The sequence below is a fragment of the Vespa mandarinia genome, chromosome 18 (genome assembly GCF_050613455.1).
Source record: "Vespa mandarinia isolate Hongniang chromosome 18, ASM5061345v1, whole genome shotgun sequence".
Taxonomy (NCBI): Eukaryota; Metazoa; Arthropoda; class Insecta; order Hymenoptera; family Vespidae; genus Vespa; species Vespa mandarinia.
Genome location: NC_140827.1, coordinates 750,742 through 774,929, shown reverse-complemented (window position 1 = coordinate 774,929; position 24,188 = coordinate 750,742). Strand labels below are relative to the sequence as shown.

The 24,188-nt window shown below is 30.5% G+C and overlaps 1 protein-coding gene and 1 long non-coding RNA gene across 3 annotated transcripts; one reads left to right on the top strand and one right to left on the bottom strand.

Moving 5' to 3' along the window:
- Window positions 1-320: 320 nt before the first annotated feature.
- Window positions 321-3,942, bottom strand: LOC146872423 (crooked neck-like protein 1). 2 transcript variants are annotated; one of them, XM_085662422.1, is made up of 8 exons: window positions 3,348-3,942; window positions 2,945-3,243; window positions 1,856-2,028; window positions 1,689-1,782; window positions 1,465-1,580; window positions 1,239-1,382; window positions 921-1,043; window positions 321-769 (listed from the first exon to the last, which is right to left on the bottom strand). In XM_085662422.1, the coding sequence occupies exons 6-8, from the start codon at window positions 1,242-1,244 to the stop codon at window positions 695-697; spliced, it is 204 nt and encodes a 67-aa protein (XP_085518548.1). In that variant the 5' UTR covers window positions 1,245-1,382; window positions 1,465-1,580; window positions 1,689-1,782; window positions 1,856-2,028; window positions 2,945-3,243; window positions 3,348-3,942; the 3' UTR covers window positions 321-694. The 2 variants fall into 2 exon arrangements, with proteins under 2 accessions (XP_085518548.1, XP_085518547.1); XM_085662421.1 differs by lacking the exon at window positions 1,465-1,580.
- Window positions 3,943-4,004: 62 nt separating this feature from the next.
- LOC118445625 (uncharacterized) lies at window positions 4,005-23,634 on the top strand. The gene is made up of 4 exons (XR_004839319.2): window positions 4,005-4,106; window positions 4,526-4,896; window positions 4,988-5,143; window positions 17,857-23,634. It is a non-coding gene; the product is annotated as an uncharacterized LOC118445625 (long non-coding RNA).
- Window positions 23,635-24,188: the final 554 nt, after the last annotated feature.

Genomic DNA, 24,188 nt, shown 5'->3' with positions numbered 1-24,188 from the left:
GTAAAATTTCGTAATATTTACAATATAATATATTGTAAAACCTCTGTATTATCATTTTTAAATATAAGTTATTAGAAGTGATAATACAGGATTTTAGATATAAAGATTTTAAATATAAATTATAGAAAATTGTTTATTATTTATAAAATATAAACTGTACTTATACAAAAAAAAAACTATCAAAGCATAATTTTATACCTTTTACATTTTATAAATAAGTCAAGATAAATATAAAATTCTTCACAATACTTATATTGCCTATTTATAAAATATAAATATATTAATAATATAAAAGATATAAATTATTTTTAATTGTCCGATTCTAATTGTTAATTTTCGTTTTGAGCAGTTTCACTAGAAATTTTTTGCTTTATCTACGCTTTCGCTAATGCCAAAAAGTTAGGATTTGCTCTTTGGTATTCGTCTTCTGGGAATACGAAGTCGAATACTTTTTCCCGAAGCCGAATATCTTCTATTTAATATAGATTATTTTTAATATAAATTAAGAATACTTCTTTTTAATTTAAATTCCTCCAAAACTATTTAATGTTATTGTACTATTTAATGTATGTTATAAAAACTACATACTCCACCTTCAACCATTCGTCTTCTTCGTTTAATTCTTCTAGGCATTTTGACAATAATTTTAATCTAACTCTGTCTCCCTTCTCATTTTCGAAATCTCTCCATGCTCTCAAAAGTAATATTCTCCTTTCTTTGTCACAGTTTGCAAATAATGGATAATTCCCACGTTCAAAAATTCTACCAGCTAAAGTAACATTATCAACATCACCTCCCGATGAAGAATTAACTAATTCAAATTTAGCATAAGCTATCCAAACGCGTGTATTATAATGTAAGATTTATAAATTAAGTTTTTTATATACATATATATAATCATACCATAAAATTAAGCTTACTTTGACATGAACAATTCGTTCTAATAATCTCTCAAATAGTTGTTTAGTATTTTCTATTTCATCCTGAGATATTTCAGAATCTATATATGACTTCCATAAAAGTGACTTCCAGACATATCCAAACTAAATAATAAAAATAAAAATAAAAATATTAAACATGTTTTTGATAAAAAATAAAAATAAAAGAAAAAGACAGCTTTAATTATATTTAGTAGTAATTTCTAAAAATATTACTTAATTCGTCTAAGACACAACTAATTCATAAATATAAGTACAATAAAACATAGGACAAATGAAACTATAAAAAAAGTAGTTTACTTTCATTCACGTTGTGCAGTTTTGAGGTGCAAATTCAAGTAATTTTTCATACAGAATCCTGCATCTGTCAAATTCTCTAGATTGTCTCTAAATCATTGTAACCACGGTACAAGTTGTCTTTGGGATAAACACCCAATACCATACCTTGAAATAAATAAAATTAAATATTTAAAAATACAATAATTTAATACTTATAAATAATAAAAAAAATTATTATAATAATAACATATTAATGTTTTTCTCGCTACAGTCAAATTTTTTTGTTGTATTTCGAAATATGCATAACATAGCCATATCTTAGAAAATGTGAAATGTTTATGTCGAATAAGATCTAAACAGATTCTAAAAAATAAAAAAATATTATAAAATTTTATCTTTATACGCAACAATAAAGTATTATAAAGTTATCTCTCCATATATAACAATAATTTTATATAAGATAAACTATACCTGTAAATTTGATGACATCTATATATAACTTCCGTGTCAATTTCTTCATACAAAGCATAATTTATGTACAGGTAGATATATCGTTTCCACGCTCCTATACAAAATTTATTTAATGGAAAGGAACTTCAATTTGATTTCAGAATTGTTAAAATGTAAATATTCATTACCTTAGTAGAAGGGACATTTGCTATAGCTCGTTCATACGCTCTTACAACATTATGATTTTCTTCAGGTTTTACTAATCTCAGATAGTCAAACCAAGCATCATAGTTAGAAGAATTTTCCTTGACTTCTTGCTCATATTGATATTTTCTTTTGCTAATTATTACATCTTCAATGCCTATTTAAAAATGTTACGAAATTTGTGTTATTTTTTTATAAATTTCTACAAATTAATATTAATAATTAAAACTTTTTAATTCATACTTCGTATTAAATAAATTTTAATCTTTATAGTATGAATTACTTGAAAAATCACCACATTTCTTTTCGTGTATGGTATATGCATTATATATTTCTTTTGTTCTTTCTTTTGAAATATTGTCTAAAGCATATATAGAAATTATTTTTGCTCTATCGTGCTATCAGAGAAATATTAAAATTATACGTATTATAACAGAGTGACTGAATATATTGTTATCTTAAAATAATACTTCTTTCTGTCCTTCTTCAAATCTTGCGAAAGCTATAAGTAGCTTTTCATCTAAACTCTTTTCTCCGAAAAAGTTTATAACATCTTTATAAACTTTTCGTTCTACATTTATTACAAAACTATATATCTCCCTACATAATCTCTACCTAGCTCTTTGTATTTCTTTATGTCGTAATTCAAATTTAATATATGTTTGCCATGCCTGTTAGTCAGGTTCCTATTCCATCCATCGCCCAAAAATTTGAAGTGTTTATATAATAAATCTTTATAAAATCAAGTTACATAATAAAAAATAATCCCTAATTTTATATTAAATCTTACCAATAATATTTTCTAATATTTCTTCCATATATGTGTATTTGTATCAAAATTAATTTGTTCTAGGTAAAATTGTGACTGCACGATCTAATAAATTTCTAGCATAATTTATTTACTTATTGTGTATTTCTATTTCAAAATAATATAGCCATACTGTAATGTTTCTATGATCAACACCTAGCGCACGTTCATATACAGATTTAAAATAAATTGGACATATAAAACCTTATAAATATTTCTAATACAACTAAGACTATAAAATGTACTATTTTTGTATTTAAAGTACCTTGCTCTCTGCATTGTTTTTAACTTTCTTCCCATCGGGCATATTTCATCAGATTCGTTATAACCATATGATTCTTACAAATATTGTTGTCATAGATATTTCTTTTTCCATATTGATAATTAGCCAATTTATGGGGATCTTATATTTTTTGCTTAGGTGGCTAAAAGAGAATGCAAGTGAATTGTTCTCTATGTAAAATTATAGATAGGTTTAAAATTATTGCATAAAGATTTTTTTCTTTGCTTCTCTTAATAGCTGTTTTGCTATGACTTAAATTTTCTCGGGTGCTTGTTTTTCACCTAAAAAAAATTTTAATTGTGAATAAATATTACAATTATAAGTTTTTTATGCTATAATTTATAATTTTAAAATAAAATATACTAATGTATAATAATCATTTTACCTTAGCCAATTTCGGCATTTTTTGTGACTTTTCCGTGACGATGGTTAATCGTTATTCTAACCAAATAAACACAGCTTCGTCTACGCTCACGTGAAAATATTCTCGCAACTCGTTCGTTCTACGCCGTACATATCGCATACGATCTTTTAACCTTTTAGCTACTAATTGCCATTATAATGGCTTTCGCATGTTATCTTTTTGAAAGTTATGCCACTATAGTGGCATTCGCGCGTCATTTTTCCGAAGGATAAGAAGTCAATATAATTACATTCCTGGATATCATATTAAAACTTATTGCGTACTTTTTGAATTCTTTACATAAAAATGTATAAGTAAATTATACTTTATTCATGTACAGCCCTATTCCGATCTAATGTTCGATCTAATAATAAGAAATGTCATCTATAGTTGTCATCTATAGTGTCATCTACGCGCCAAAACTTTGCACATCAAATAACAACAGTAGTATTTTTATTTAGCTTTGTTCGATATACAATAGTTATAATCAAACTGTGACTTCCAGCAGCTACGGCTTTGACTTCGAGAATAGTCCGAGAAAGAATAAATGATTTCTTTTGTATTCCCAGCATCTTTGTCGTTTACTTTATTTTCGGCGTCTTTGTTGTTTCTCACTTTGTTTGATTAGTTTCCCACGTGTGCGTGTGGTGGCGCTGAGGCGTGTAGTTATGTGTATTGCCGGAAAACGCGTACATTCGCAACGAAGTCGCCATAATTGCGATTATTGCGCCAAAGCATTTGGTAAGTACAATGTCATTGTTATTTTTATAAAATAAAATAAATTACAAATTGACCTTTGGTTTTACCAATACTTAAACTATTAGTTGAATTTAATGTTAACTATCTTTTGCACCAAGTGTGTGTGATCTTAGCGACAGATGTGGGCAAAATATAAATTAGGAAACAAGCAACGTTATCTGTCGCCACCGTGCACCTATCGTATCGGGTTAGTTATTCCCCACTCACGCATAAATAATAATTGGTTTCATTGGATTATAGTACACCGTACTAAGCCGTTACAATGTTTTTGTTTATTTCATTATAACTTTTTATTTAGAATTTGAGTAATCTTTTATTTTTTGGTTTTTATACTTTTAACAATTTTTTTTGTATTGTACAATGATATTGTTATTATTTTTTTTTTCATATTATGATTGCAGATGTTCGTGCAGCCATAGATGGATCGATCTTTGTTTTGATAAAATAAAGAAGGAATTGTGAAGTAGATTTGTTGTTAATGTTTTTCGGTTAATTTGAATTTGTTTGCGTTTTATGATGTTAAAAAACTTTTAGGAATATCTGTATGAATAATTTGGGTGCAAAGCAGTCATAGAGTCAATATTTGTTCGTATAGAATTTTATTTTTCTTTTTTTCTACGATCAGACATACTGTACATATAAAACAAGCAATAGATTTTCGCGAATTAAATTCATTGTTTTCCTCTTAATTATTAAATAATTATTACGTATTTGAGTCAGTGCATCATGGAAGATGATCAAGGACCTATTACACTTCTGTAGAAGAATATTGGTAAATAAATGTTTGAATTTAATAGCTAATATAATTTACATTTTTTTTATTACGATAAATTTAATAAAAATTGTGTTTAATCCTTTTTCAGATTTGCATTGTCATTAAGTCAATGTTTTACAAATTCAATCTAATTAATTTTCCATCTATGTCGATTTATTTCATTTTGGACTTATTACGGAACAGCTTACATAAATTTCGAGCTACAACGGGGCGAGTGTTTTGGAGCTATTGTGGATCTTAAGCAGTGAGTGAACAAATTTAAGTCCCTCCAGTATATATTATGTCGAGAATGAAAGATTCGACTTGACATAAGTTACTGGTTGTAATTTTTTCTATTAATTGTTGATGAATATAGTCATTAATAATTAATTTTTTAGGTTTGCTCTTGAATGATACAGTTTTAATTGTTTTTTTATTGGGCATAGTCTAGTTTCATTAGCTTAGGATAGTATTTTCTTGTTTTATTAATGAGTTATTTAATTAATACGAGTCATGCAACAACTCTTTGCAGTGTGATTTAAGTGCGATTGGTTGTCACAATTGGTGACGAAGGCGCTCACACGTTGGCTTCTGCAGCTTTTTGACTATGAGTGTTTGAACGTTTGCCAATTATGTGGATGTTAACGAAATTAATTATTATAAAAATCATAAAATCTGATTAATTTGAATAAATATATTTTGCACATGCATTTAAACGTTATAATATAATCAAACATCATAACACAAAAAGTAAGCTTTTCGAGATCTTTTTTAGATGCAATAATTGAGAACAATTCATCCAGTAAAATAAAATAATTTTTGGCCTAGAAGTATTAGTAACATTCTATTTCAATTTGTGAAGATATGCTTATTTTTAATTCCTAACGTTTAGAAAAAATTAATAATAGCGTGAAATCTTTCAATGCAGTGTGGTGCATCTAACACAATTTGGCATCTTTTGTATTTCGATGTTGTTTCGATGTCCTACCTTCTTTTACATTTCATGGTTTACTCTTCTTCGGTTAGATATATTTGATGGCCCCAATATTTCTACATCACGGCACTGTATGAGATGCATTGACAGTTCTATTCTAAAGTCAGAGATCTTTATTTTTCCTTTTTCGTTGTCAGTTTATGTATTCGTAGCTGATGTATTTAATAACAATTTGATAGCTAATTTTGAGGGCTTTTCTGTGTGGTGTAGAATATCCCATCATCTGATCGGACAAATCACATCATATTTTCCTACATTGTAATCTAAAACTACAGTTAGTTTTTCACGTGTGTAATTATTTTTGCATACAGTTACTGTTTGCGCCAAATATTTTGTGGAAGTTATTAATATGTCTTGTCTGTTGTTTAAGAACCATAATCCTTTTCCTATTTTGCATTGCAATCAACTTGTCACGTTTTAATTTTTTTAGTTTAACTTCTACGAATATTCTTTTTCGGTTTTTCCTTATAGTTTCTACCAAATGAGTGTTACAAGCAATTCATTTTTCAGCTAAATTGATATTGGTATATCAATTGTCTGCGTAAATTGTGTGTCTTTTATGCGGTATATTGTTACACATGCTCATTACAAGACTTATTAGTGTTAAATATGGTGCGTTTGATTTTTTTCCAGAATATATTTGAAATTGGTATGTATATCTTGAATCATAAAATAATTTAAGTAGTTTAATATTATTTTTATGGTACTTCTGTTTTAAAAATTATTTAAGAATTATGCATTCTCAAAATGGTATTAATGATTCATTAATACATTCATCAACTATTTCATCGATATCGTAATATTTACAAAAATTTTGATTCGATAGATCCCCAAATCTGCTTATCTTATATAGCCTTCTGGTTATGTTTAATTTTGTTTGTTATCTGGTTATTATTAACTTTATGCCATAAATATCGATATAATTCCAGATCTTAGATTTATTACTTTTTCCTTGACTCAAATCCATTGATTTGATGATCGATAACTAGTATCCTCTTTATTATCAGTAGACTCTGCATGTTTATGCACTATAAATATGTAAATAGCATATGATATTTATCCACGAAAACATGCAAATATGTACGAAAAATATGCAAATATACACGAAATATTTGGTATGTTAAGTATTAACAATATATTTTGCGATTACTGTGATATATTATATTTTGAATTATAATATTTTACAAGCGTCTTTTCCATATTCGATGGTGTTAATTGGGGACTTTCATCTATAAAAATTAACTTATATGCAAAGAATGACCGTTCCACATCACAGGATGTAATGGGTGCATACTTATTCCAACAACATTCTGGTACTTCCTTCGGATCTATAACGAAATTATTATTCAAAATTTCTGAGACTTCTATTAATATAGACAATACCACATTTTTTTAAATGATTTCCCTTGCTTTTTCTTTTATTTCTTCTGAATATTTACCAGGTATATTGCACAGACGATTAATACAATTTAAATATATTTCTGTTGAATTGGTTGGCGGTACACTTATTGTTTCTAACTTTTCCATTGTGGTCGGTAAAAAGGTAAAACAAGTTTTCATATTTTTAAATCTTGTGCGAGTTTTTCTTATTAGATCATATCTTTTGCAATCTTAATTACTGTAACATTTATTATATTAAAATGTTCAACTACTATTAACATAAAAAATAGAATAAATACGTCTGTATATACAAAAAAGTTTTTCTTTCCGAATGATTGCATATTACTTATATTTTTTATTTTATCAAAATATTCGATATAAAATAGTGCAGTTTCAATCTACGTATCCCATTTAATCAAAATAGGTTCTAATGGCAAAAGAATATTTTGTAATGTTTTCTTGTATACTTCAATATGAAGTGATGCTTTCAAAATTACTTTTTTCACAGATTTTTACCAAAAATTTCTAAATTTTGATATATTACGTCATGTATCATGTCTCGAACAAAAAAACAAAGTTAAAAATCTTGTTTCTTTCGGTCCGCCTATTACAATCTAGTAATTTGCCTCGTTTTCGGTTAGCGCAAAACTCCTCTCGGGATTGAGAATGTTTTTATTCTCCCTGTAAGAATGATACTTTAAAAACGTAACTATCTTAGAACTCCTGTTCGAAGTTTCGATGTTCTTCAAAATGCTTATCCTTTTATTGATGACGTCACTGATTAAGAATGTAGCCCACCTCCAAATTAACTCTTGAATGAAAAACGACAGTTCTCTACTTGTGTTTCTCCCTTGAAGCATTTAGTTTCTCCAGCAATCTATCAATAGATTGATATTAAAGCGAAGGGGAAGCAGGTCAAAAGACAAACGATGGCTGTCAAATTGTCACAATTGTTTAACAGTAACAATTATTTTTATTCGATTGTAGCACGCACAATATTCGTGTGTCTCTTTACCTTCGATTCGTAATGTAGTAATAAGTGGAAAACAGAATCGTCCTTCCTCATCTATGCTGTGTAGACTATGCATACATATGTAACATGTATCATGTTAGCATAAAATAAATTAAATTTCTTCCCTGCTTTCGCTATGTATAGTTTGCTACATTCGTTGTAAGTAGAACTTTTTCTTCACTACCATGTGATAACAAAATTCTTAAGGTTAAATTTAGAAAGTGAGATATATTTTCATAATTTATTTCTCTCATTATTTTATGTTAGAACACAATAAGTGGAGTTTTGTCTTTCCTTTCTCACAAAGATATTCTACGATTAAATTTGCAATGTATTGCTCTGCTGCATTGGTCGTTTAGTCTACAGAAATTCATATATAATATTCTCCTATATCTTCCCTGATGATCTGAATACTCGAATTATAGCAATCATCTAAGTAATTTTTGCGTAATATAGATTCGTTGGAAGCGAATGATCTATATATTTTGCAAGAAAATTTTTTCGTGTATGATTATTTAAATAATTTCACGGTATATTACCAGCAACTATTACTTGCATTAAATCTTTGTAAAATTCATTGTTCCTTAATTTGATGGTTGGTGCTCACTTTTTCTTTCACATGGATTACCTCGTTCTTCAACATTTCTTTTATATTTAAATAAATTTATATGTTGCACTAATTATGTTTTTCTTTCACATTTAACACTTTTACCATAGATTTCATAATAAATACTTTTTTTGTTATTTTCATGAATAACTTTCCATTAATGATATTCTATATATATTAGTTTTTATTATATTATATTCTATTTATATTAGTTTTCATTTCAGACCCAGAAATAGGATATGAATATGGGATATGAATATATTGGGTTGGTAACTAAGTGATTGTGGAAAGTGTAAAATCCATCTGTCGACAAAATCCCCAATCACTTAGTTGCCAACCCAATATAAGTTGAATTTCCTTTGATATAATCTTTATATTGCTTCTTATCATTATCAGTTGATAATCTTTACTATATAATATAACATAATATAATATATTACATAATACATGCTTTAATATTTATATATAATAATATATATAATATATAACCACACATAGCACTTAATAAGCATTATATTCAATTCAATTAACTTTTGCACTCGAGGGCTCCGGAGCGGAGCCATTTAAAATTTGTCTTCAAACTCGAGGGCTCCGCTACGGAGACAATGCAAATAATTTTCAGTTTGTAACGTAAGAACAAAAACAAATCGTAAAAACTATTTATAGGATATTTCGCTTTTGGTAACAAATGGTGGTCGCGGCTTGCGGATAATAATAATAATTTGTTGTTTTTTTATATATTATAACATTTGTATTCATAAACAATTAAAAAAATAATAACATACAATATGATCTTCTTACTAAAATTGCTTCGAGTTGCTGGTAATATGAATGAAAAAAAACTTCGAATGCAAAGGGTTAAATTAAATTATTAAATCAAATTGAACTGATTAATTCAAACATCATATTTTCATTTCCGCTATAATGTTAGTACTCCGATTAACTTACATCTGTACTACTTCGGTAAAATAAATTATATCACCTCTACATTAAGATCAAGTGTTTTGGCTTTCTCATTCTTTACTGCACCCTGCACATCTTTTCGTAACTTAGCACACATTTGTCCGCTTTCTTCCATATCTGCTTTTTTTAATATCCCTCATTTTCTTAATTATTCCTTTTAACCACTTTATTGCTTCTTACGTCCCTTCAGCACTGAAAACTTCTGCTATCTGTAACTCCATTCTATTCACCATTTCGCACTCATTCACCCAGTATTCAATAGAATCTTTCTATTTTCTATAGAACTTGCAGCATTTATCTTCTTCAGCTTACCACAATTTATTGGCTCCTTCCAACGAACCGCATTTTGCTTTTGTAATTATTGCATAATCCTCATTGTCATCTGTTTCTCCTTCATTAATTTCTTTATATCTTTGAATGTATTTTAGTTTCTTAATGACATTTTACTGTATCAAGCTTTTGACTTTTCTTAAATATTCAAAAACATTTACTAAGTTTACACAATGTTCAATAGTATTAAATTAATCTGATTTCATCAATCAAATTTGAGACGTCAGCAGAATTTGTAATTATATATCCAAGTGAGTGATTTGAAGTCATCAAAATATATTTCATTGTTGTCTATATTTAGTACATATTACGCGTTATCCCTTTCTGAAGATGTTTTTATGATTGCTATGTAGACTGAATTTACAGATAGATACTACATTAAAATAAATCAAATATAAACAAACTTTCATTCTCATGTATAAAAATTCAATCTTTGTAAAAAGAAACCAGTAAATATAAAAACAGCATTGTAATAAAATTTTTTTCTTTTTCAATACCAGTTTTTACAAATTAATGATTGCTCTACTAAGCATTTTTCTCACGTATATTTTTCATACTGCAAGCAGATTCCCATTGTACAAAACAAAGAGTAACAAGTAAAGCCTTGATCAAGTTAGGGAAAGAGGAAAGGATTGTAGTATTTAAATTGTAACACCTTGAGTTGTAACCAGAATAAGTGATACGAGTTAGTTATTCCATATCTTATAGGTAAGATTATAAAAAATATCCTTCATATATTGTATGAATCTGCACCTAGTTTTAGTTGGAAACAGTAGTTGTTTAACGGTAAGATTCATGGCCAGCTTCTAACAGCTTTAGCTATTTTCAATAAATTTATTTCATACTTCAGAAATCAAAGAATATTAACCAATTTGTTGACGTTGGATTCGAATACTTTTTTCTTCGATCAAATTAAAAAATTTTTATAAAACAATTCTTGGTTCTTGTGTTTGAAAAAAATGTAGTCTTCTACTTCTTATTCCACAAATATGAAATGTTCAAATTTTTTTCTTCATATACTCAACGTGCTTACAAAATAACAAGAAATGTATCTAATTTTGCTGGAGGTAGATTCCATGTAATTCCTAACACTCGATTTGCTTCTAGTTCTTTACATTTTCGCATGAGTTCAATAATAATTATCAAAGCAAATATAGTTCTTACTTGACCCTTTATAATGTTTTTTTATATATAATGTTGGATTTGGTAATGACCGTCCAAATCTTGAACTCTTTTGTATTTCTTCCCATACAGTTTCATCAATAGCAACTTCAATATCATGGTAATTTCCTTCAGTCTCGTTTTCAGAACTTGACGGAAATCCTCTTCCCTTTTATTTCCTGTTTGTTCAAAATGTTCCTTTCTTCATCCTCATTATTTAAGCATTTATTATCACTTTCGAATGAATTATATCCAATTAGAATTTGTTCATCTTCAATTTTAGAAAATTTATTTTCATCTTCTTCTAAACATTCCTCACTTATATCGTTTATCTCTTTCACTGGTGTCTTCTTTACTGAATGTTTTTTCATGTTTGGGAGTAAATATTAGAAATATTAGTAAATATTAGAACAATACAATAAAATAAAATGTAAACTAACTTTTGTTCACTTTCTCTTTCCTTATTATTTTAAGTTTTGTTCACTTTCTCTTTCTTTATTATTTTCACACTGTAAATTTTGTTCACTTTCTCTTTCCTTATTATTTTCACACTGTAATGCTCTGTTTGGAACTCTCAAAATTAGACTGTTCCTTGATGTAGCAATGTGTACGATAATAATATTCTAGGATAATTTGAATGATTTTGATTAGATCAAATCTCATATGCCTACTTTATTGTCGTTTTTACAAATGGTCATTTAATTGGTTACGGTTGATATGATAAGATACATGTTTTTCTCAGAATAAAGAAAATAAAAGCAAGTGTAAATATTGATAAAATTATTAAATGGATATTATAGAAATCATAATTATATTAATATAGGAATTATAATTATAAATCAAATAAAGAAAAAAATAATAGTGAATGCAGAATTTGTATTCAAAATCCAAAACCGGTCATTTCAAAAAACGTTGTACGGTTAGTGTTAAAAACATTTAGACAATCATTATCTAACTATTATACTAATATACTAACATTTACTATTTTACTATTTGCGATTATGTATGCACACTTTTCCTTACTCTTATTTTTTTTAAAAAGATTACATTAGGATTTTTTTGAAATGTATTTAGACAAGGAGAAGTAGAGAATAACAATACGATTAATATTTTGCGTCGGAAGATGGTATGGAAGTGCATCTGTGAAAATTAAATCATTGTTCTCAATCGTATTTCTCATGCTTGGCTTTCAAAGATCGATTAACATATTTCAGTTCAATCTTAGTTCTATTTCCGTTCCGTCTCCGCTCCGTTATTTCAGTACGGAACGCAGTTCCACCACTCAGTTCTGTTTCAGTTACATATATGTATTTATACATCAATAATATATTATATAATATACTATCCAATATATTAGATTCCATTCTATGGACATCAACAATGTAAAAAATAGCCATAGAAAATTGTTTTTGTAATATATAAATATATAAATTTAATCATTCTGTTTTCTCCAAATGTTGACGAAAAATAGCTTTTAAAACCTTTATCAACTTTACGTATGCAAATATTATTTTTTGTTCTATAAAAATGACATTTTTGGTATTATTTTAATAAAATTTTGTTTTGTGATCAGTTAACCATAATTTTTTTTGTCAAATATTAAATATGTTACAAAATAAAGGATATTTTCGTCAAATTTGCTTTTTCTATTTCCGAAAAGGTAAAAACTCGTGGTAAATTAATAAGGAAATTTGTCCTTCATATGGAATCATAGAATGCTGTAGATGATTCAACATACAAAAAGTGGTTTTGAATATTTAGAGAGTAAATTTGGATGTAGAAATATTTTACAAAATACGTTAAGCCTAAGTCATCGCAATTAAATTTTATTGCCTTACGATTTAAGTTCCAATAGCATATTGGCATAAACAACAACAAGATCAGTCACACATCGAGCTTTTTCACGATTAGGCAGAACGTTCGAAGTTATGCAAATTGTTTTTTGATATATAAATGTATGTGTAAGATACAACTAATTTTATTTTGCAAGATGTTTGATAAATAATTACTACCAATTAATCATTGAACAAGAAATATTTATTATCTTGAAATGAATAATAAATTAATACAAGTTTTTATTACAATTTCTAAATAAACACATATTTTAAACTATGAACGTCTTGTTAAAATTTACAAAAATTTAATAATCTTGCATCGTGTGGTATCTTTCAAAGCATATTAGTACATGTAATGCAATTTTACATTTTGTGCACTCTTACATTGTTGGAGTTATTTTGTACGATATTGTAGGTTATGGAGTTAAAATGACTTCGAAATGAAAAATAATATTTGCATGTGTGTAGATGATAATGGTGCAGTACTGATATGTTTTAAAATCTTACTTTGTGAACTTCGACAGCGTCAAATGAGATGCGTGAAACAATCGAAAATCTTCTTTGTCCATAGACAATAGACGTTAATAGAACTCAGCCTAAAAACATTGTTGACAAGCATCGTTGATATAGTAAACAGCGTTATCTATCAATAATAACTTTTTTTCACTTGTCCATTTTTAAGTGTTCGTTATTCCACTGCTGAAATAAAAATCATAGAAAATTATTCAATAAAAATGTTGTAATTCATCTAAGCACTTTTGTGGGACATATATGTAATAAGTATAGTACTTGAATGTACATCTTTTGAAACATCGAGGTTTATTACTCATTCCAATTAATAAAGCGGGAATCTTGTCACGGGACAAGAGCTGTGATTCGACCTTTATGACCCGGTATTAAGCATTCATGTTGACACATGTCTTTTGCGAAAATGATTTCCATAACAAGCTAGTTTCATCTGCGTTATACACATTTTCCAACATATAATTTTCTTTCCTTAGATATTCTATAAACTCTTTTTGAAAGCTGCAGATTTATCCGATGAAGGTTTTTGCCTGACACATAGTCTACGAATATCGTAACATGATTTGAATTTTGCTAATCAACTCGATGATGCTTTGAAATTACAATCTTCATTCAATTTTCGATTGTACTATATAGTTTTTTCGTATACGATAGGACCTGATATCCTCTGCCCTTCTTTTGACAGAACCGTTGATACGTAGCAATGTCAAGAATTTTATTATTAACAAACTTCATATTTTTTCGTGTGCACTGCAATTAACTCTCACTATAATTTAGAATTTCACACTTTCGTCTTATAATGTCACAAACTGTTGATTTTCCAATTCCACAAGACGCTGCTATTTCAGTTATTTTTTTACCACTATTTAACCAACTTAATATTTCACATTACATTTGAATTGATAAAACGGTTTGATTACATTTCGACATGCAGATTTAGAAAGTAAAGATCAATTGACAATGATATGTTAATATATATTTATATCGCTGATCGCCACATATCCTCAATATTTATCCGGCTAATCGATGTTCGGAAATCGAGGTTCTACTGATTTATATGTAATGATGTAAATAATTGATTCGAAGAAACTCTTAAGTGATGTTGGTGAATATTCTATCCTTTATGTGATGTAATGTAAATAATGATTTGAACAAAGTTTCAGAATTTAGTGGGAGATTTTAAAATATATAATTCGAAATTCAGCTGAATCAATTGTAACCCAGTGATATATCGATAGATAATCTTTTTCTAGAGAAGCAGTGTAAGAAATTGTATTATTTTCTTTATTTTCTTTCGGTTTTTCATTTATTGATGGTTTTACCAAATTACTTGATTTTTGTATTGTCTTACTTTTTCCTATATTACTGTTGCTTTTTAATAGTAGTTGTTCGAGTTTGAGAATTTTTAATAAAGCTCTCACATCAACACTTATTCTGTTTGATATACTCTTACGATCAAAGATTTTTGATACATTTAAAAGAACTTAATGTTTACTCGAAACATTTACTTATGATTTTTCAACTAAGTCATGTAAATAATTTTGATTATTTTGGTAAATTACTATTATATTATCTTTTAATTAATTTTCATCTGTATGATATTCTTTTATTTCATAACTTAGAATAATTTTTTAAAACGATTAAATATTTAACAACAAATCCATAGGGAAAAATTATATATTTACATTGAACTGCATCATCACCGTATTCCTATTCTAATCCTGTTGTGTACCTAAAATATCTTTGTAAATAGTTGTAAAATTAATACCTTTAGTTAGCTGATTCAACTTCTGTATCCTCACATACAATTTATGTTTCCGACATTTCTGCTATTTTCTTTCCGTTATGTTTTCGTATTAATTTTTTAATATTTTAAGATCTGTAAATTCTGTAAAAAGATCGTGTTGAAATCTTTGACAAGTTTTATCCATGCATCAGTTTTTGGTTATTTTCACTTATTCAAACAAATAAAAGTATGTTGTGCCTTTTTGCAGCGAAAAGGATGTTTTAGTAGACCGTCGTAAAAAGAAGTACGGTTTGCTTTTAGTCGCGAAAAGTAGCATGCTTCCCTTTTAACTGCGGAAACTATTACATTAAACAGGTAGTATTCTACTGTAAAAACGAAAAGCTGTACATTTTTTTTTTTACCTGAAATAAATTCTTTAATGAAATAAGTAAAACTTAATCAATTAATGTCTTCATGCACATAGAGTATTCATCTATGAGGATACGAGTAGTAAAAATCGAAACATCATTAACAATAGCATGTGACAATCTTTGTTTCATACTAGAATTATATATCTTTTATTATTTTTCTTAATAAATAATTATTATAATAAAAGATGGTGTTTATTGTCAATCATGGATCACAAATGTAAACAAACGTAAATTAATCTATTTAAATAATAATATTACTAAATCATACAATTGAATAAATTTTCTCGGGTAGGATTTTTAAAAACTATTGATGATAAATTTTTTTTTTAATGATAGTTGATTTTTAGTATCGTAGGCATTTTATAATCTATATTGCATAATATTTTGCTTTAAAGCGTAATGTCTTAAGATTTTATTTTTTATATTGTTTCCATTAAAATCATTTAACGTTAATTGAATTCCTATTTGATTGCATACTTATTTCTCTGAAGTAATTGAAATAAAAGAATTGAATTGATTTAAACAAAAGGTCAATTAAATTTTTTCGAGAAATTTTTATAGTTAAATATATTTGCCTACAACTTGCTAACAATCTTTAACAAGTTCTTAAATTATGTACTTTCCATTTTCTCATGTGTATGCACTATTCATTTTGGGTATATACGGATTTGTTTTTATAATGCTATTCGATATGGGTATGCATGGAATCATCATCATTCTGCGTATGGCTCATCTCCGAATGTATAGAAAAATAATGTTAAAATAATTAAAAAGTATACTCTCTGTTTTATGCGTTTTTGATTTTGAAATTGAAATGTCCCTATGAGTTATAGTATAGTGTTGGAATCTACAACAGTTTTAATAAACATAGTAGTCTATTTTGTTATTGTTCGATCTGTTGTAACTATTAAAGATGTTCTATCACAAAAATCACCTATAAGTTGTTCCAGCAAAAGCACGACTTGTGTGTAATTGGAATTTCCTTGTAGCATTCCTCCACTTGCCTTATTTTTACTTCAGTCAGTGTACATTTAATTAAGTGTATTACTTCAGCTGCGGGAATGGCCATATATCCAGGTTTTTTCATTATCGTATAGGCCTTTTCATCTGTGGAGCAATGGATGCTAGTGAAAGTACATTTTTCAAGACTTGTTCCAGGATGCACTTTTGTCCTTTGATGTCTATATATAGAGTGGTTAGTTGTATTTTGATGTGTCGTTCTACGTAGATGAATTTAGAATTTACATATGTGAATATGTCTCGGTTTTCCACAGAGATTTTTGTTTTATTATTGAAAATTCTACCAGATGTTTCTAGTATCAATAGTTTTGGGTGCTCTGTGCGTGGCAGAGTAAACCCGCACAGTGAGAAATCGTTAGTCATGTGAGCGCAATGGTGACATCTTGCGTCGTAACTGTGTACAGTGTCAAACCCCATCTGTACTCGGCGAGTATCAATTTTACCGCCGGCCCTTCATATAGTACGTCATAATTATTAAAACCGCAACTATCCGTAGATAATGTGGACCAATAACTTTTACTACCGTCCACAACGAGATAATACTCTTCGTTTAGTGCGCAGATAGTTTCTGAATTAAGATGTATCTAGTTATTTCAGATTGGGGCGTAATAATCGCGTATAGTAATCTTTACTGTTACTTGGACTACTACGTCATCCCAAGTGCCATAAGGATCGGTGTATTGAGATCTTTTGCATGTGCCATAGGTAGAAATAGAGCCGCTTAATGTGAAACTTCTTGTATCGGTACCGTTTTTCTTTAATCCGAAGATAAACCCAAAAAAAGACTTCCTGTTGCGTGCATTTGCTGATATAGTTGTTGAGTCAGTGAATGCAAATACTCCCTACGCTCATTCTGGAACGCCGAGACGTGTGAATGCATTCCACAGTGATAAATTGTTTAATCTATTTCGAATCGACATTGTTGGATTCTTGTTGTATCGTAATCCAAAGCTTGCAACAGTTGTACTTATATTGAGTTATTCCTTGTTTGCAGGTCTGGTACTTCACATTCAGCCACATCCAAGAGAGAGAACGGTGAGATATTTAACGAACTGCCGGCACAATCGTATACTATTAATGCGTTTACGGTACTTATAAAGGTAAGAGCTATGTTTCATTGTGCTTATTAGTAAGAGGTCTAAAAGTCGACGAGTGAATGATGCTCGGAGCTAGGCCTGCGCTGCTTATATTTAAGATTTAACGGCTAACGTAATGGTGGGGATCTTACTTGGCGATCGTCGTCATGGAAGGGAAAGCAACTTTTGCGCCATGCTGCGCTTGCCAATATCGTAGATCGGTGATGTAGATTTCCATGACGGCCATTTATCGACATTTTATTTCGATTTATCGACCTTTAATCGGTTAGCATGCACTATGCGACTGCCTGTCGGAATGCGTATCTTTACATTGCATTTATTGATTACAGTTATAATTTCGTATGGTCTTATGTATTTTTCATCAAGTTTCCCTTTATTCGAATCTTTAAGGAGGTACACGCGGTCGCCTACCTTAAAATTAACAATTCTCTGTTTTCTGTTGTAATAGATTTTCGATTTGTATTTGCATTAATTAAATTTTGTCGATTTAAATTTTGCCTTGGGATTTATTTATTTGTTCGTTTAATTCTCTCAAGTAATGTGCATATGTTTCGTTTTGGAGATCATTTTAGGTTGATTCGTTCGGGGTTCTTGCTAACCTTCCGAAAACTAATTCGTGAGGGATTTAATATGTTCCCTCGTGCACGTTAGTGTTATATGTGAATGTTGCTATATCTAATCAATGATTCCAGTCACTATTTTCTTGAATATATTATTTTAAGAATTCGGTGAGTACATGATGTGATCTTTTTATTGATCCATTCGATTGCGGGTAATATGCCCTAGTTTGGTATTGATTGATTCTAAATTTCTTTGCGACTGCCTTTATGAGTTCTGACAGGAAATTACTGCCCTGATCGGTTAGAATGCCTTTCGGTGAACCAGATCTACATATTATATTTTTTATGAGAGCGTCTGCGACTTCCTACAAAGAAGCTTGTTGTAAAGGTATCGCGACTGAATATTTTGTTAGTAAATCTTGGATAGTGAGTATATAATTATGTCCTAATTTCGTAGTGGACATCGGGCCCACGATGTTCATAGAAATTTTATCGAATGCCATTCAGGGTGTCTGTGATTGTCATCGGCTGATACGTTTTTAAACTAATGAGCTTCTTAGATTGGCAGCTGCGACAGTTTTGTATATACTTCTGGATGTCGTGTTTTAATTTCGGCTAGTAGTACTTTTGTTGGACTCTAGCGTATGTTTTTCATACACCTTTATAACCTCCAATGGGAGTTGTTTGATTACTATGGATTATCTCGATTCGTTCGATCTCTTTCGGTATTACTATTTCGTGTTTTAATATTATTATTTTCGTTTGTCTTCCGGAAAAGATTGAATCTTTCGTCTTACGTCGGCCCAGGGTATGTCAGTCACTGGTCTTCTAGCTATCCCTATTGTATTCAGTTGTAATTCAGTGGCTTCGTCAAGTAGAGAATAAAGAGCTTCGTCTAACGTTTCGAGCTGAATAGAGAGAGAAAGATATTCTTTCTTTGACGGGTAGTGCTATAAAATAATTTTTGTCATTTTTTCTCGTAACCTTTACCCTGCCGAGGGTTACATTGGTAATGGCGGGTAATTCACCGTAAAATCAGTTAATTCTTTTGCCCCATTGTCGATGGATGTTCCGTTCATCGTGACAAAATACGCGATGTTTCTGTTATGCATTCTAATTCGGTCTTTTATTTCTATGATATTGCTATCTATGTGTTCGTACATTTCTTCTCCGTTGCTTGTTTCGTTTTCGTGGATTGTTGACGTTATATTATCATTTCTGTTTTTGTCTTGAGTTACATTGGTCATGTGGTATGTAGTGAAGGTTTTCCGAATCGTTTCGATTTGCGTTACCGAAGAATCAATGCTTTTGTTTTTCGTGGGACTCTTGAAAAGTAAATTGTTTATTTTTTGGTTCATAAAGATCTTTGTCACTCGAGCTGCTGGTCTCTGCTATCGGAAGGACTTGTTTATATGAATCTATAGGGTTTCGATATAAGGCATCGGCGTTTACGTTTTTTTTGTCTGCTTTTTAAATAATTTATAATCGTACTTTGTTAGTTAAAGTCGCCATTGGATCAATCTTGAAGTTGGATGTTTTATCGAGTTCAGCTAGATCATAGGTTCATGGTTGGTGACCAAATTGAATTGATTACCGTATAAATTCGGCCGAAAATAATTGACTGTGTATATTATGGCGAGTAATTCCTTCTCTAATGTTAAATAATTTTGCTCGGTCTGATTTAATAAATGCTATGTGTAAGCGACGGGCGGTTTTTGCCCGATTTCTCCGTGAATCGAAATTCCGCTTATGGCAAATTTTGAAGCGTCTGTAGTTACTAGGAATAGTTTGAAAAAGTCAGGATATTGAAGGAGAGGTTTCTTACATAAGAGGTCCCTTAAGTGGCTAAATACGCGATCGTGACTCTCTTCCTATTTAAATGGAATGTCTCTCCTTAGCAGATTCGTTAGAGATCGGCTAATAGCTAAAAAGTTAGTAATAAAACGTCTGTAGTATCCCGCTAGCCGTGGGAATTGTTTAATATTCTTTACTGTTCGGGGAATCGGAAATTCCTTTACTGCATTGATTTTTCCTGGGTCAGGTTTCACTCCTGAAGCGCTTATTATGTGTCCCAGATAAGCGACTTCTTTTCGGAGAAAATTGCACTTATCTGGTCGTAACTTGAGTCTTGTCTCTCTTAACCTATTTGAGAGTTTTTTAAATTTATTGACATGTTCGTTGAAGGAGCTAGAATATACTATCGTCCAAATAAACAAACAGTTCGCTTGCCTGTAATCCGGAGAGAACGGAATTCATCAGCCTTTGAGACGTTCGTGATGCGTTTTTTAAATCAAAGGGCATGCGAGTAAATTCGTAGTGCCCGTATGGGGTTGAAAATGCTGTTTTCAGTGCGTCGTCTTTATTCATTTCGATTTGATGAAAACCCGAAGCTAAGTCAAAAGTGCTGAAATATTTAGCGCTACCCAGCTGATTTAGAATTTCGGTTATATTGGGTAGAGGATAACTGTCCTTAACTGTTTTTTCGTTAACCATACGGTAGTCAATGACAAGCCTCCACCTTTTGTTTCCGTTCGATTCTGCCTTTTTGGTACGATCCATAAAGGAAAATTGTAGGGTGACACCGATGGTCGTTTCGCCTCATTCTTTATTACCTTGTTTATTTGTTTGTCGATGTTGTGTCTAGCATGTTTAACAGATCGCGTATGTGTTAATTTATTGCCTGGTAAGTGGAATAGGTCTAAAGCGTTTTTAATCATTTCTTTCGCTATTCCTTTTTCTTCTTTATACAACGTTTCTAAATTTATGTACTCTAGTATTTGAAACAATTTTCATCTATTTTAGAGATCGTTCTGCAAGGTCGTTCAAAGTGAGAAAGTTTTGTACAGAGAAAAGAGGGCTCGGAAGATATTTCTCGGTTTAGATTTTCTGCGTTTTCTTTTACGTTATGCCTGCATGGGTCTTCGTAAGAAGCACTCTCTATATTGTCGAAAGCATGTGAGTCACGCCCTAAGGCGGAGTCATTCGCTTCATCGGCCATTTCGAATTCTTCTATTTTGACTTCTATTTTTACCAGGAACTTACCCTTTTTCCACATCCTTCTGAGTATTAAAGACTCTTGTATTCGAGTGTCCATCGATATTAGATACAATTGCTTTGCAAGCGTAGATGCCATCCCTCAAGTTTAATAACGGAACGTAGCCCATTTTTATATTTGTATTTGAAATGTTTATTGTCAATAGATCGCATGTTCTGGCTGCGACTGTTTTTTCTTCTGGCACAATAACTGAAATCTTTACGTTTTTCCAGGATACGCTTTTATTTAAAAAGTTAATTTCTACAGATTTGTTGAGGAAGTCGGTCCCGAGAATGCCACCATGAGGAATCGGAAAGGAGTTGGATACTAGATAAAATTCCACCGAATATCCAAACAGATCAATAGTGCAAGAGCCACAAATCAAAATAATCTCGTCGGTACTTAACTTATACTTAACACTTAATTTTATTTTTCTTGATTCGTCGACGAAGATTTCATCATCGGCTTTCTCGATTTTTAATACATTTGATTCTGAGTCTGTATCGATTAAAAATGTTTCTTTTTTTAGATCTTTGGAGATTATTTTCACCGATGGTGTTTTCGGGTTATTTTCTAGTTTAATTGTGCAGATTTGGCAATATTTGCATTTCTTCCTCGGAGCATAGGAATTAGGCATGCGGTGTTGTTCGGAGGGATGCTGGGAAGGGGGAGAACGATTCCTACGCGAGTATTCGTGCGGTCTGTTCTGTCTTTCATTTTGTTTTATAGCACTCCTCTTTGTGATCGATCTTGTTGCAGTGTGCACAAAATTTTAGCGTCGACTTGAAATTTATCTTTCGCGATTGCCTACCATCAATCTCCATTGTACTACTGTTTAACGGTCTATTCCTAAGAAATTTGGTTTATTTTTATCTTTGATGACGTAGCCGGTCCTGCTTGATCATCAGATAATGTTCCTGTGCTTTTTCGTATGCGTCGAATATGTTTGTACACGTAGTTTGTTTGATCTCTATCCTGTAATCTCATGGAAGATCTTTGCAGAAACTTACCAATTTAAATTCCTCTATCTCGTTAATTTTCTCTTCCGATAACTCGTTAGCTTTAAGTCTCTCTTCCTCGTAGATTGCCTGTTGTAAATCTTTAACTTTACTTATGTATTGCGAGATGTGCTCATCGGGTTTCATGCAGATGTTATTTAATTCGGCTATATGTTGTTGTAAGGTGCAATTTCGACCGAAACTCCTACGTAGCACGTAGCATCGTAAGCGTAAATATTTCCCGATCTTTTACGGCGATGTAAGCTAAACCCCTGATATTATTTATAATGAGGCGAGTTACCGTTGCCTCGCTATTTGGCGGTGTTAATTCACGAGCGCGTTTGCATGCTCGAATAAAATTATTTATCGTTATATTTCACCCATCGTAGGTCGGAACAGCGTCCATGGCTGCACGTATTGATAAATCACGTGCTTCTTGTGAGTCGCTCCACGTATCATCTACCTGTCGCTTTGCGGTTACTATTTCCCGCAATAAAGATTCGAACGAGGTGAAATCCGGTTTAAGTATGTTACATCTCATTAAACACGGTCCTTAACAAAACTAATTTCCTAAGGAGCTCCGGCTTTCACGAGATCTTGTGCCTTTTCGGCCGTTACCTGCCTGGGCAGTTCTGGCTCGGGATCGGTACCAAACAGAATGTTGAAGCGACGTTGCAAACATTCTTTTACCTCTTGGGAGAGTGATTCCAGATGATGCTGAAGCTTTATCTCCAAATACCTCGGAGTCCTAGGATCCAAGACTAGAAGGTCCAGTAGGGGGAATCCACATTCTGGATGGCTGCAGGGGCGTCAGTGGAAGGTTCTCTTTCTTCTCTTTCGGGCACGACACTCAGTGCGTCGTTGTAATTTTTCGTTTCTTGTTAGAATTCCTTTAAAATTTTTGCTCCAGATCGCTTGCGTCACAATGTGATCGCTGTGAACGGACCGCATTACTGAGTAGTTGACACTGAAGTACGGAATGCTACGAAGTAATTAGAAGTCGTTTCTTGTTCTCTAAATTTTACAATGACATTTAATATATTCAGTAATATCATCTTACTTTCTAAAATATAAAAATGTATAATCATAATTTTTTTTTTTAATGTTTTATTGTAATGTTCATGTAATATTTTTAATACAACGAAATTACTAAAGTATTTAAAGTCGAACATAAATCGTGTCTGCTCTCACTCGCGAAAAATATTTTTTTAAATTTTCTTTTCTCCATGTTTTGATGATGGGTCTAAAAAATTAAATATTTTAAAACTCAACATATTATCACAAAGACAGAAATTGAATATTTACTGTTATATATCCGTCGCTGGCAATGTTCTAAAGAAGACTGAAACTGTATATCGTTAAAACGAAACACAATATCGTCTTGTCGTTAGTGTTTTATTTCATGATAGTTAATTGCTTTTAAGGCATGCAGCGACAGATACTCGATTAACAAAAGTATCTCATGTAAAGTACGAAATCAAAGTATATATGGTATGAACGTATATGTACGCTCTTCGTACTCGAGCGCCTATTTTTTCAGAGTGTACATATACGCTCTTCGTACATAAATGGTCATTCTTCGAAGGCGTATATATACGCCCGTCGGAACAAAAGGGTTAATAACCGACGTAATAGGT

Excerpts from the sequence above, each read along its gene's own strand:
- LOC146872423 (XM_085662422.1), bottom strand. Across the intron at positions 770-920 it reads AACGAATTGTTCATGTCAAA|CTGGTAGAATTTTTGAACGT; the intron begins GTAAGCTTAATT and ends ATGTTACTTTAG.